Source organism: Oryctolagus cuniculus, chromosome 17 (genome assembly GCF_964237555.1).
Source record: "Oryctolagus cuniculus chromosome 17, mOryCun1.1, whole genome shotgun sequence".
In the NCBI taxonomy this organism is placed as follows: Eukaryota; Metazoa; Chordata; class Mammalia; order Lagomorpha; family Leporidae; genus Oryctolagus; species Oryctolagus cuniculus.
The window spans coordinates 48526521-48538608 of record NC_091448.1 but is presented as its reverse complement, the minus strand read 5'-3'; the positions used below and the strand labels follow the sequence as shown (position 1 = coordinate 48538608).

Here is a 12088-nt window from a genome sequence, read left to right as displayed (position 1 = left end):
ATTCTTGTCATACCTTTAGTTGACTATCACTATTTCTTAGAAGCCTTTAAACCAAGGTTATATTTTTAATGCCTTCTAGTTTATCTGGAATACTAATTTTCTGTCTTAAAGCTTGATTATTAGTTTGAGTTGGTTTCTCAGAGAAAAATGGGGAAAGTCCATCTAAATCTTACTACAAAGAGAAACTCGGCTTTTATCTTATTTTCTTTTCCCCAGCATTCTGAACCTTTGAGCTAGCAGATGAGGAGAGATGATGAGAGGGAGGGGACGGTGACGGCATCAGACATCAGCTAAGAGCACGGTGGAGACACTGAGGTGGTGGAAGAGGTCCAAGAGTCCAGTGTGACATAGAGAGTGGAAGAACAGTCGCCTAGAAACCTGTGCGTTCACAGCGGGGCTTTGAACACAGATGACTGAAAATGATCAGTGAGTGAGACAACTGATACCTCTCCTCCTGGGACATTTCCTTACAGGAATCATGGGTCCAGAAGCTAAGCCCAACAGCACAGCTCTTACAGAGTTCATTCTGCTGGGCCTGGTGGAAACTGGAAAGCTAGAGTCTGTGCTGTTTGTCCTCTTCCTCTTTGCCTACCTGGTCACAGTCGGGGGCAACCTCAGCATCCTGACTGCCATCTTGATGGAACCCAAACTCCACTCCCCCATGTACTTCTTCCTGGGGAACCTGTCAGTGCTGGATGTTGGGTGCATCACAGTCACCGTCCCTCCAATGCTGGGCCGCCTTGTGTCCCACAAGCGTACAATTTCCTACCATGCCTGCCTCTCCCAGCTCTTCTTCTTCCACTTTTTAGCTGGTGTGGACTGCTTCCTGTTGACAGCCATGGCATATGACCGGTTCCTGGCCATCTGCCGGCCCCTCACCTACAGCACCCGCATGAGCCAGACAGTTCAGAGGACGTTGGCGGCTGTGTCCTGGGCTTGCGCCTTCTCCAATGCACTGACCCACACCGTGGCCCTGAGCACCCTCAACTTCTGTGGTCCCAAAGAGGTCAACCACTTCTACTGTGACCTCCCACAGCTCTTCCAGCTCTCCTGCTCCAGCACCCAGCTCAACGAGCTACTGCTCTTTGGTATGTGTATCCTCATGGCAGGCGTACCTGTGGTCCTCATCCTCACCTCCTACCTCCACGTGGCAGCTGCAGTCCTACAAATCCGCTCTGCTGAAGGCAGGAAAAAAGCCTTCTCCACGTGTGGCTCCCACCTCACTGTGGTTTGCCTCTTCTACGGGACAGGTATCTTCAACTACACCCGCTTTGGTTCAGAGGTGGCTTCAGATAAGGATAAAGGGGTTGGGATTTTCAACACTGTCATCAACCCCCTGCTGAACCCACTGATCTACAGCCTCAGAAACTCTGATGTTCAGGCCACTCTAAGGAGGGTATTTGTTCCGAGGCAGTGAAAGGGTCCCTTCCTTTATGTCTTTCTGAATGGAGGATAATTTCCCATGAACGCAGTAACCAGTAAAACATGGTCTGGAATCATTTTTCCTATATTCTGATTCCTGAAAGCCAGGTTTATATGTTTGTCCTACAAGAAAACGTTTTATCATTCATTCATTTATTCACTCAAAAATATTTATTGTATCACTTCTATGATCCAGGTAGCCTTCTATGGCATTGGTGGACAAAACAGACAAAGGTCTCTTGCAACTCATATGCTACAAATGTGGATGAGTAAAAAAGCAACATTTGATAGTATATGACGTGATGGTAAGTGCTATTGAGAAGTCCAGAAAGATAGGGTTGTGAAGTCAGGTGCTGCTGAGAAAGCTTCCTAGGCCAGTGGCTACTTTGGGTTTGGCTATTTCCCCTTTCTGGGTACAGTTGCAGCCTTGGCAGCCCCATATCCCTGGGAACCAGTGTCCCTAGGAGAGGGGCAATTTGATTAGACACAGCCTACGTAGCTAAAAACACCACTGCAAGATTTCCTTCTGGTGAAGATGTGAGATTCCTTCCAGACCAGAGTGTGGAAAGTTCATTTTTTTTAATTTGACAGGTAGAGTTATAGACAGTGAGAGAGTGAAAGAGAGAGAGACAGAGAGAAAGCTCTTCCTTCCATTGGTTTACTCCCCAAATGGCTGTCACGGCCGGTGCTGCGCCGATCCAAAGCCAGGAGCCAGGTGCTTCCTCCTGGTCTCCCACGCAGGTATAGGGCCCAAGCACTTGGACAATCCTCCACTGCCCTCCCAGGCCACAGCAGAGAGCTGGACTGGAAGAGGAGCAACTGGGACTAGAATCCGGCACCCATATGGGATGCCAGCGCCTCAGGTGGAGGAGTAACCAAGTGTGCCACAGCACCAGCCCCCGGAAAGTTCATCTTTAAAAAAATATTTATTTGTTTGTTTGCTTTTGAAAAGCACAGAGAGAGGGAGAAACAGAGGGAGATCCTCTATCCACTGGTTCACTTCCTAAGTGGTCATAACTGCTGGGGCTGGGCCAAGCTGAAGTTATGAGCCTGTAACTCCGCCTGGGTCTCAAACGTGGGTACAGGGGTCCAAGTACTTGGGACACTTTCCATTGATTTCTAGGAGCATTAACAGGGAGCTGAATGGGAAGTGGAGTAGCCAGGAATTGAACTGGCATCCATCTGAGATGCCAGCGTTGCAGAAACAGCTTACTTGCTATGCCACAGCACTGCATAAATGAACCCTGGAAAGTTCATTTTTAAGCCATGGTGTGGTAGTAGGATTATTTCATTCAACTGTTCACCTTTCACTTCCAAGACAATTAGTATCTTTCTCTGCTTCCACACAAGAATTCCATGTTTAGGAGAAAATGTTTAGGAGAAAAATGTTTAGGAGAAAGAGCCTACTAAATAAAAGTACCTTAATGCTATGTCACATCTTAACATCAGAGGGGATCCATCCCCTGCCATGTCCTCTTGTCTTAGGTGATGTCACTCCCATTACACACATGATAAAGCCTTTGAAAGAGTATTTATACTCCAACTGGGTCCTTAGAATTTTCTATGTAGAGAATCCACATAACCTTCTCTTTCAGATGTTTACCTTTCTCTCCCACGCATCTTTGCTCAGATAATACAAATCCATAAATGTGAACCCTGAGAGTGATTTCTGACACTTCTCTCTCTCATCTTTTCCCCTCCCTTCTCTCCTCCTTTCCCTCCCTCCTTCCTTCCTTCTATATACTGATTAATTAACTTCAGGTATATAAAGGTGTTGTACACATACATTGAAGTTTTTTTTTTTTTTTTTGACAGGCAGAGTGGACAGTGAGAGAGAGAGAGAGACAGAGAGAAAGGTCTTCCTTTGCCGTTGGTTCACCCTCCAATGCCCACCGTGGCCGGCAAACTGCGGCCAGCACACTGCGCTGATCCGAAGCCAAGGAGCCAGGTGCTTCTCCTGGTCTCCCATGCGGGTACAGGGCCCAAGCACTTGGGCCATCCTCCACTGCACTCCCTGGCCACAGCAGAGAGCTGGCCCGGAAGAGGGGCGACCGGGACAGAATCTGGCGCCCTGACCAGGACTAGAACCTGGTGTGCCGGCGCCGCAAGGCGGAGGATTAGCCTAGTGAGCCGCGGTGCCAGCCAGAAGTTTTCTTTAAATATGTTTTGTAATATGTACTTGAATTTCCATTCTTTTCTGTTTCCTAATGTGTTTACCCAGTATACATGATATATCTTTTTTTTTCCTTTATTCTTCTCTTTTTCATTGTCCTTTGGCAATGCTTCTTTATTAACACAGAAGTACAGCTCCGACCCAGAGCATGTTTTAGTCTTGATGTTTATGCAGACTTCAGGTCCTGATTTGATCTCTCCAGCCTACCTGGGGAAGGCTACTTCCCATGTCCTGGCAACTCCACCGTGCTATTCCCGTAACTGCCCCATGGCTGTACCTAGAGCTTGGCTTCTCTGAGGTTTCCTCTTGGGGCCAAGGGTCTGGAAGGATTGGCTGACATGAGGATGCAAAGCAAAGATATGAGAGTGGGAGGGAATTGGATTGGAGTGGAGCAATGAAAGAAAATATGAGCTTATAGGGATGCAAGGGACAGGATGGTAAGCAAAAGGAGTAAACAGGATGGACAGAAGTGAAGGAAAATACATGACGAGAGGAAGAGACATGAGACAGGATGGGAGAATTAGGGGTTTCAAACAGCATGCCCCAGGAATGCCAGTGTTATAAAAGTGGGTGTGGAGTGGCGTTGAAAGAGCATGGGTGGGAGAAGAGAGTGAGACTCATGCACAGGGCCGCTGCCCATCAGTGCATGGCTGCCATGGGGCCTCACCCCTCCTACCAAGGGAAAATGGAGTCATGTTTTCCTGAAGGTGCCATGAGCTGAAGGGATCTAAGGACTCCTCCATTTTCTTCGTCTAGGGGATGATGGGAGGGGAGAAAGTCCCCAGAACCAGTAGGAGAGAGGGGGATGTGTGTACTGTGAGTCCCTCTTCACAGCCCATTGGTCACCGGAGTCCTCAGACTCCTGCCTTTGGGGCTCTGCCTGAAATCTCCTTCCTGACACTTGGGGTCGCAGGGTTACAGGAAATGCGCTTCCCTCAAAGGCAGACTCCTTGTGAACAAAAACCAAGGCTGTGGGTGGCAGAGGCCGCATCCCCACTCGCAGGCTGCCCTGTGATCTTAGAAAGTGCCTGACCGGGGAGGGGCTTGTTCCCACTGTGCCAGGAGGGACTGAGATGAGAGCGTCTCCCCACAGCTCCTCACATTCAGTGACGTCTGTTTGTAATAGTCCGACCCAGTCCCAACTCTGAACACAAAAGAAAGCACTTTGGGAGCAGGAACACTACTGTTTCCACCACTCTGTCTACCTGAGGAGCACACCACACTGCCAACAACTAAAAATGCCCACTACCCCCAAAAGGTCCCTGCTCCTTGGCCTTGCTCACTTGCAAGCACTCACCTTCCTGAGTTCTGCCTATCCTCCAAGAGCAGAGCACTTCTTCTGCAAGTGGGTGGGTTGTGTTTCCATTAGGATCGCCCTCTCTATGCTCCTAAACACAAATACAGGCATTCTTAAAGTATTCACAAGTGTTGTACTTTGTAGGAGAAACATTCAGGCATTGTTTTGTCAAGTATAAAATAAAAACCCAGTATCCCTTCCCTGCACCCAAAATCCCATTATTAAATGAACCTTTCCTAAGAACTCCAGATCTGTTCCTGAGATTTTTTTGTATCTATGACACTTTATATCAGGAGAACCATACTGCTTTATAATCTAGTTTCTTCTACACACTATACAATATTTTACATGACAAAGGCTAACATTCTGCTTTATCTAAGTGTGGTACAATATACATCTAAAATTATAAATGCTGGAGCCGGTGCTGTGGTGCAGCGGGTTGACGTCCTGGCCTGAAGCGCTGGCATCCCATATGGGCGCTGGTTCAGGATCCAGCTGCTCTATTTCTGATCCAGCTCCCTGCTATGGCCTGGGAAAGCAGTAGAAGATGGCCCAAGTCCTTGGCCCCTTGCACCCACCTGGGAGACCCAAAGGAAGCTCCTGGCTCCTGGCTTCGAATCTGTGCAGCTCCAGCCATTGTGGCTGCTGGGGAGTGAACCAGCAGATGGAAGACCTCTCTCTCTCTCTCTGTGTGTGTGTGTGTGTGTGTAACTCTGACTTTCAAATAAATAAATAAATCTTTAAAAAATTATAAATACTAACTTATTTAACAAAACCTCTATCAGCATAACTTGGATTGTTTCCAAGTGTTTTGTAATAATAAATACATACGGTTATGATGAATCCCCTTACAAAGCTGTCTTTCCAAAGCCATGTAGTTTTCTCCCTACAGTACATCCCTATAAATAACCTTAACAAGTTAAATAAAATTTAAATATAAATTTTGAGATATTTATATACATACACCACAAACATTTACTGATTTCTAAAACTTTTGCACTAATTTATGCATTTACTGAGTTATGATAGTGTCTGTTTACCCACATCTTTGCTATTAAGGGTTGTTATACAACTCATGACAAGAGCCTAGGGTGATTACTGATGCCATAAACAAGAGTGTCAATTTGTTAAGTCAACAACAGGAGTCACTGTGCACTTACTCCTTATGTAGATCTCTGTCCTTAATGTGCTATACAGTGTGATTTAATGCTATAACTAGTACTCAAACAGTATTTTTCACTTTGTGTTTCTATGTGGTTGCAATCTCTTGAAATCTTTACTTAATATACACTAAACTGATCTTCTGTATATAAAGAGAATTGAAAATGAATCTTGATGTGAATGGAAGGGGAGAGGGAGCGGGAAAGGGGAGGGTTGCTGGTGGGAGGGAAGTTATGGGGGGAAGCCATTGTACTCTATAAGCTGTACTTTGGAAATTTATATTCATTAAATAAAAGTTTAAAAAGGGTTGTTATAAATAAATATCTTGTTACAACCTACAGGTTGAGAAACTGTAGGATTTTTACTGAATTTTTCCCAGCTTTAGTGAGCTAAAATTTAAATAAAAACTGTATTTATTGGGGCTGGCACTGTGGCGTAGCGGGTAAAGCTGACACCTGCAGTGCTGGCATTCCATATGGGTGCTGGTTCGAGTCCTAGCTGCTCCACTTCCAATCCAGCTCTCTGCTACGGCCTGGGAAAGTAGTAGAAGATGGCCCAAGTCCTTGGGCCTCTACACTATGTGGGAGACCTGGAAGAGGCTCCTGGATCCTGTCTTCAGATTGGCTCAGCTCCAGCTGTTGTGGCCAATTGGAAAGTAAACCAGCAGACGGAAGACCTCTCTCTCTCTCTCTTTTTCTCCCTCTCTCTCTCTCTCTCTCTCTCTCTGCCTATTCTCCTTTCTCTGTGTAACTGTGCCTTTCAAATAAATACATCTTTTAGAAAATTGTATTTATTTACAGTGTACATGTGGTGCTTTTTACGCATGAATACATCATGAAAGATTTCATCAATCTAGATATATTTTTACACATACACACATACATAATTATATTGGGGTCTACAGTTCTACTCAGCACAGCAAATTAAAGGAACTCTTAGCAGTGAACAAATTACTTCTTCTTGATAAATGACTGGGATTTCCTTTCCCAGACTATACTGAGAACTGAGCCTAATTATTTTGGAGGCACTGAGGGAGGTGGAAGAAGTTCTTAAGGTGGACAGGAATCATTCGTGAGACTCTGCTTCAAATGAGGTGATGTCATGATCCTCAGCAAAAGGAGATTTCTCTCCAGTAGCAAGGGGAGGGGATGCCCCTGCCCATAGGTATTTAAGATTCTTGGGCTCATCAGCTCAAACACCCACATCTCAGGACTTAGGACCTCACTCCTTCCTTATCAGAGCCCTGAGTTTAGCAGAGGGAATACACCCAAGCTACATACTCAGCCTCCCTGTAGCTTTCTCACCCTTACAGTGAAGCTCCTGACCTGATTCTCAACAATTGGAGCCTAATGGCTACAAGAGAAAAATGTCTCATTAGATGTTGCCATGGAAGCTTTCTGGCAGTCACAACACACCCTGAGTGGTAGTTGGCCCTCTGAACCTTTCAATCCTATTTCTTCCAGTCTTCCAAAGAAGTTAAGATCTTAAATTCTCCTTATTCTTGAAACTTCACAATTCTTATAATCACCATGGTTCTAATAACATAAATGCACTAGAGCTAACACATAACCCAGGGCTCAGCCTTCCACCTATACCTGATCCTTATCTACTGTGAGCAAGTCTTAGTAACCTTGATGCTATCATATGCTAGTGATTATCATGAACCCACTTACTCCAAGCAGTGGTAAATGGTGCAGTTTCAAAATTCCATCTGGCAGATATGCTTCCTAGGGCTAGTCCCAGTACCGACTGTCTTAACTGGGTTCCTACCAAAGCAGAACCTGAGACAAGATTGTGTGAATGTGGTTTAATCAGGAAATTGTCTCAGGGAGCAAGAAACAGCTTCCTTATTAGGGAGGTTGTCGAAAGGATTTATGAACCCTTTGGTTTATAAATCCTATGACTTATGAAGAGAGTGAGACACAGTAGGGAGGTGGGTCCCTCACCGAAGAGTGAATAACTAAAGTCCTTCCTGTGCAGAGACTTGATTTGCAAGAGCAGACAGAATGGCTCCCAGGACAGTCACAGGACTGTGTGAATAAACGAGGTGGAGTTTTATCCGCTGGATCCCATTCCCCCTTATCAAGTGGCCATCTTCACTTTAGTAACCTGATGGAATTAACTTCCCTAGTATTCCTGACACCAGAGGCTACACTTTGTTATATTACAAAAGCCCACTGAGAGTGTCCACTCCACTCCAACCATGGCTGAAATAGGAAAGCAGGCTTAGACTCAGAACATCAACGTCTGCTACCATCTACTTGAACGAATTGTTGTGAGGATTGATAGCATACCAATCTGCCTTGCTTAGCATATCATCACAGACACAAAGAGCACTCATAAGTGTTATCAGTGGGTAGGCTGATATACGGTTGAACCTTTACTGATAGCATAATGAATATTACTTCATTTAATGCTCACAGCAGTCCTCCATGGTGGAGAATATGCTCATTGCTTAGACAAGGAAACAGACCCCTCAGGGGTCCAGCAGCTTGCCCATCAGAAGAGCAGGTCTTTGATGCTTTGATGCTTTTCCTACCACACCAGACTTCCCCAGCAGTAGAAGGGGAGGATTCTCTCTTTGGAGAGGGAATGTTGGGGACTTAGCTGTTCACGGGATTAAGAGTTGAAGGAACACATTCCTCAACTTCCCTACACCTTCTGTTCACTCAGCTGTGACCTTCCCCGGAGCTCTCAATTTCTATGACCTGACTTAGAAAACCGTGTTGGTAGACAGCATCCCAGGAATCCCCCACTATGACATAGATTTCCTACAGCCATTTCCAGAGTCATTATGGGATCCCCAAGACACAGTCCCAGTGGCTTCTACTAACAGGGCCCCAGGAGAGAAAGCACCAAGGTTCCTGAGGACTCATTAGGAAGCTGATGAAGAAAACATCTCCATCTTGCCTCCCATCTGGGGCCTGCCCTTCTCCCAGGGCCCACAGCAAGTCTGGACATTGGCTTATCTCTGCTCAAATACCCTGAGTTGACGTCTGAGAAAGATAATCTCTCCAATAGGACACCAATATCTAGTCCCAGCTGCACCTCTCACTTCTGAGACGGCTTTCAGGACATGTGCAAGTCCTCTATGCCTCGTCACACCAGCACTGAAGCAGAGCTTGTATCCTCCACTCTCACTACCTGCCCACAGAGCCAGGGCTAGAGAGATCTGAACACCAGACGTTGTAGTCATCGCATGAAGAGCTTGTGGCATTCCCTTTCCCATGAGCTCCCCACCCCTCTCTGCTTTAGGGCTGATTTCTGATTCCTCTGAGATAACACTGCAATGAAGATAACAGCTTGGTTTGCCCTCACTTACACCTCACATATTTAGCCTCTCACTGCTGAGTGGGTAACAGGGTCTGCACAGCTCATCTTATTTCCTGAAGAAACTTCACAGCCCTCCATGTCCGTTCCAGGCTGAGGATGCTCAGAGATCCATTCTCTGCTTCTACAAAACAGACCAAGGCTGTATACAGATGCCCCAGAAACAGAAAACCCATTTAAGGGAAGGAACTGAAACTGTAACCTGGGAGTCCTGGCTCCTTTGCTGGTCTTTTCTCTCTCTTGGATGAGGCCTGCTCTGCTAATTTCAGAGGTGAGTAGGAAGGGACTTGCTGAATCCAGTTCACTCACTGGAGCCTGGAACCTTCGCTGCATTGAAGGCTTTGTTGAGCCTTTGGGGTTCCAGAGCATGAGGAGTCACAGCTCATAGGGAGAGCCTCAGAGTGGTCATGCAGGAGGGCTCCTCCATGGACCCTGTCAGACACTCTGGATGTCTCTGGGGAGTCAGAAACCTCTGGTTTTAAGTATGATGCATCTCTGGCAACCTGAGGCTTGGCAGCAGTGGCTTCCACCATCTGTGAGGAATGGCCTCCTAAGGGATTAGCCTTTGTATAATTTACATGAAAAGTTTACATGTGGACTGCTACATGACATGCTTGTCCCAGCAAGGAACAGGCATCCCTGCAACCCTTGCAGTTGCACTTCACCCTGCACCTCCTTAGAATCAACTAATCCATAAACTCTACTTCATGCTCCTGTGTCAAGAATGTCTTCCAAGACCAGTCCAGCTCACCCTGATGCTCCTCCTCAAAATCCTGCAGGTGTTTGAGCCACCCACTTATTTAAGAAATATTAGGTAACTGCTGTGTGTGAAGCACTCTGATGAGTATTGCTGCTGAAAAATGAACCAAACTTTCTTCTGTCCTCAAGCCACAGAAAAGAAGGGGCCATAAATTCTCTAGAGAAAGGACTCCCAACAAATAACGTATTGTCAGAGTTTGAGGGGATAGAGATGAGAGAAAAAGAAGGAGGGAAGGGAGAGATCTATTTTAGACAGGAAAGTTTCAAGGAAAAATCAATCCAGCTGCCAGCATTTGAGCCAAGTCTTGAAATCCTTGGGCATGTGGAGTTGGAGGGAAGCTACTGCAAGAGCAAAAACAGCATGAGCAAGGAGGTAGAAAAGCACAGGGCTGCCATCCGGTGCTGTTGTTAAAACAGACCCCAGAGGGAGAATGAGGAGCGTCAATTATGCTTTAATACACCATGTGAAGAGCTCTGTTCACCATAGATTTGTTAATTCGCAAAGCTTCCATCATCTACCAATTTCATCAATGCTAAGCAGGCCTGAGGATGATTTCTGCCTTCCCCTAAATCACATGGTCCCTGAATTTTAAGGACATCTTGGAGATCACCACATCCAAGTTCTTCTCCATGGAGTCTCCTTATTGCTGTTTCCCAATGGCCTGAGCACACACAACAAATACATTCTAGTGTTAAAGCTTAGTTAACAGCAAGGACACTAGGGATTTATTGGATGAGAGATTTTTATTTTATATTCTGTAGTATGGCCTCTCACCCCGGAGAACTGTACTTGGCTGGTCTTTCCAACATCACAATCCTGAGTCTATTTCTCTGATTCTTGTCATACCTTCACTTGATCTTCACTATTGCTAGAAAGCTTTAAATCTGAGTTATATATTTAAATACTTTCTAGCTTCTCTGACAATATGAATTTTTCTGTCTTGATGTCAGCTTATTGATTTAAGCTGAATCTTCAGAGAAAAATGAAGAATTTCCAACTAAATCTTACTACATTCAAAGAGAAAGTCTACTTTTATCTTATTTTCCTGAATATTCTAATTTATCTAGGAGACAATGGGAAGGAAGGGATGGTGATGGCATTGGGCATTTTAACAAAGGGCAAGCTGAGTGGCCAGTGCTGTGGTGTAGCAGGTACAGCCATTGCCTGCAGCGCAGCATCACATGTGGGTGCTGATTCAAGCCCAAGTTGCTCCTTCCAATCCAGCTCCCTGGTAACAGCTTGAGAAAGCAGTGCCCAAGATGGCCCAAGTGTCTGGGCTCCTACACCCACATAGGAGACTCCAAAGACACTCCTGGCTACTGGCTTTGATGCGGCCCAGCCTCGGCCCTTGTAGCCATTTGGAGAGTGAACCAGAAGATGGAATATCTCTCTCTTTCTCTCCAACTCCAACTCTGATTTTCAAATAAATAAATAAAAATCTTTGGGAAAAAAGAGCAAGGTGAAGGTACTGAGGTGATAGAAGAGATCAATGAGTGAGGTGTGGCCTGGGAAGTGGGAAAGTATTCCCCTAGAATACTGGGAATTCTAACTCCCCATGCAGGATCTCTGTCCTCAATGAGTTGTATTATGAGAATTAACTGTAAAACTAGTTCTCAGTGTGTGTGTGTGTGTGCAAAATAGTACAGAGTTGGTCTTCTGTGTATGAAGTTAACTGAAAATGAATCTTAATGGAGAATGGGACTGGCAAGGGGAGAGGGAGGAGGAGGAGGGGTGGAAGTCTGGGTGGGAAGGATGTTATGGTGAGAAGAATAAATATATTCCTAAGTTGTATTTATGAAATTTGTATTCCTTAAAAAATAAATTAAAGAAAACAATACTGGGAATTCACAATGAGGAATCTACAATCATGCAAAGACTAAAAATGTGCATGTTGAATCAGTGAATAAGTGGATTTTTATACACTCTCATTTCCTTACAGGAACTC

The 12088-nt window shown here is 45.4% G+C and overlaps 1 protein-coding gene across 1 annotated transcript; it reads left to right on the top strand.

Moving 5' to 3' along the window:
- Positions 1-478: 478 nt before the first annotated feature.
- On the top strand, positions 479-1417 carry LOC100359325 (olfactory receptor 3A2-like). Its single transcript, XM_002719034.3, has one exon. It carries the CDS (start codon positions 479-481, stop codon positions 1415-1417), a length of 939 nt encoding a protein of 312 aa, XP_002719080.3.
- Positions 1418-12088: the final 10671 nt, after the last annotated feature.

Excerpts from the sequence above, each read along its gene's own strand:
- LOC100359325 (XM_002719034.3), top strand. The coding sequence starts at position 479 with ATGGGTCCAGAAGCTAAGCCCAACAGCACAGCTCTTACAGAGTTCATT.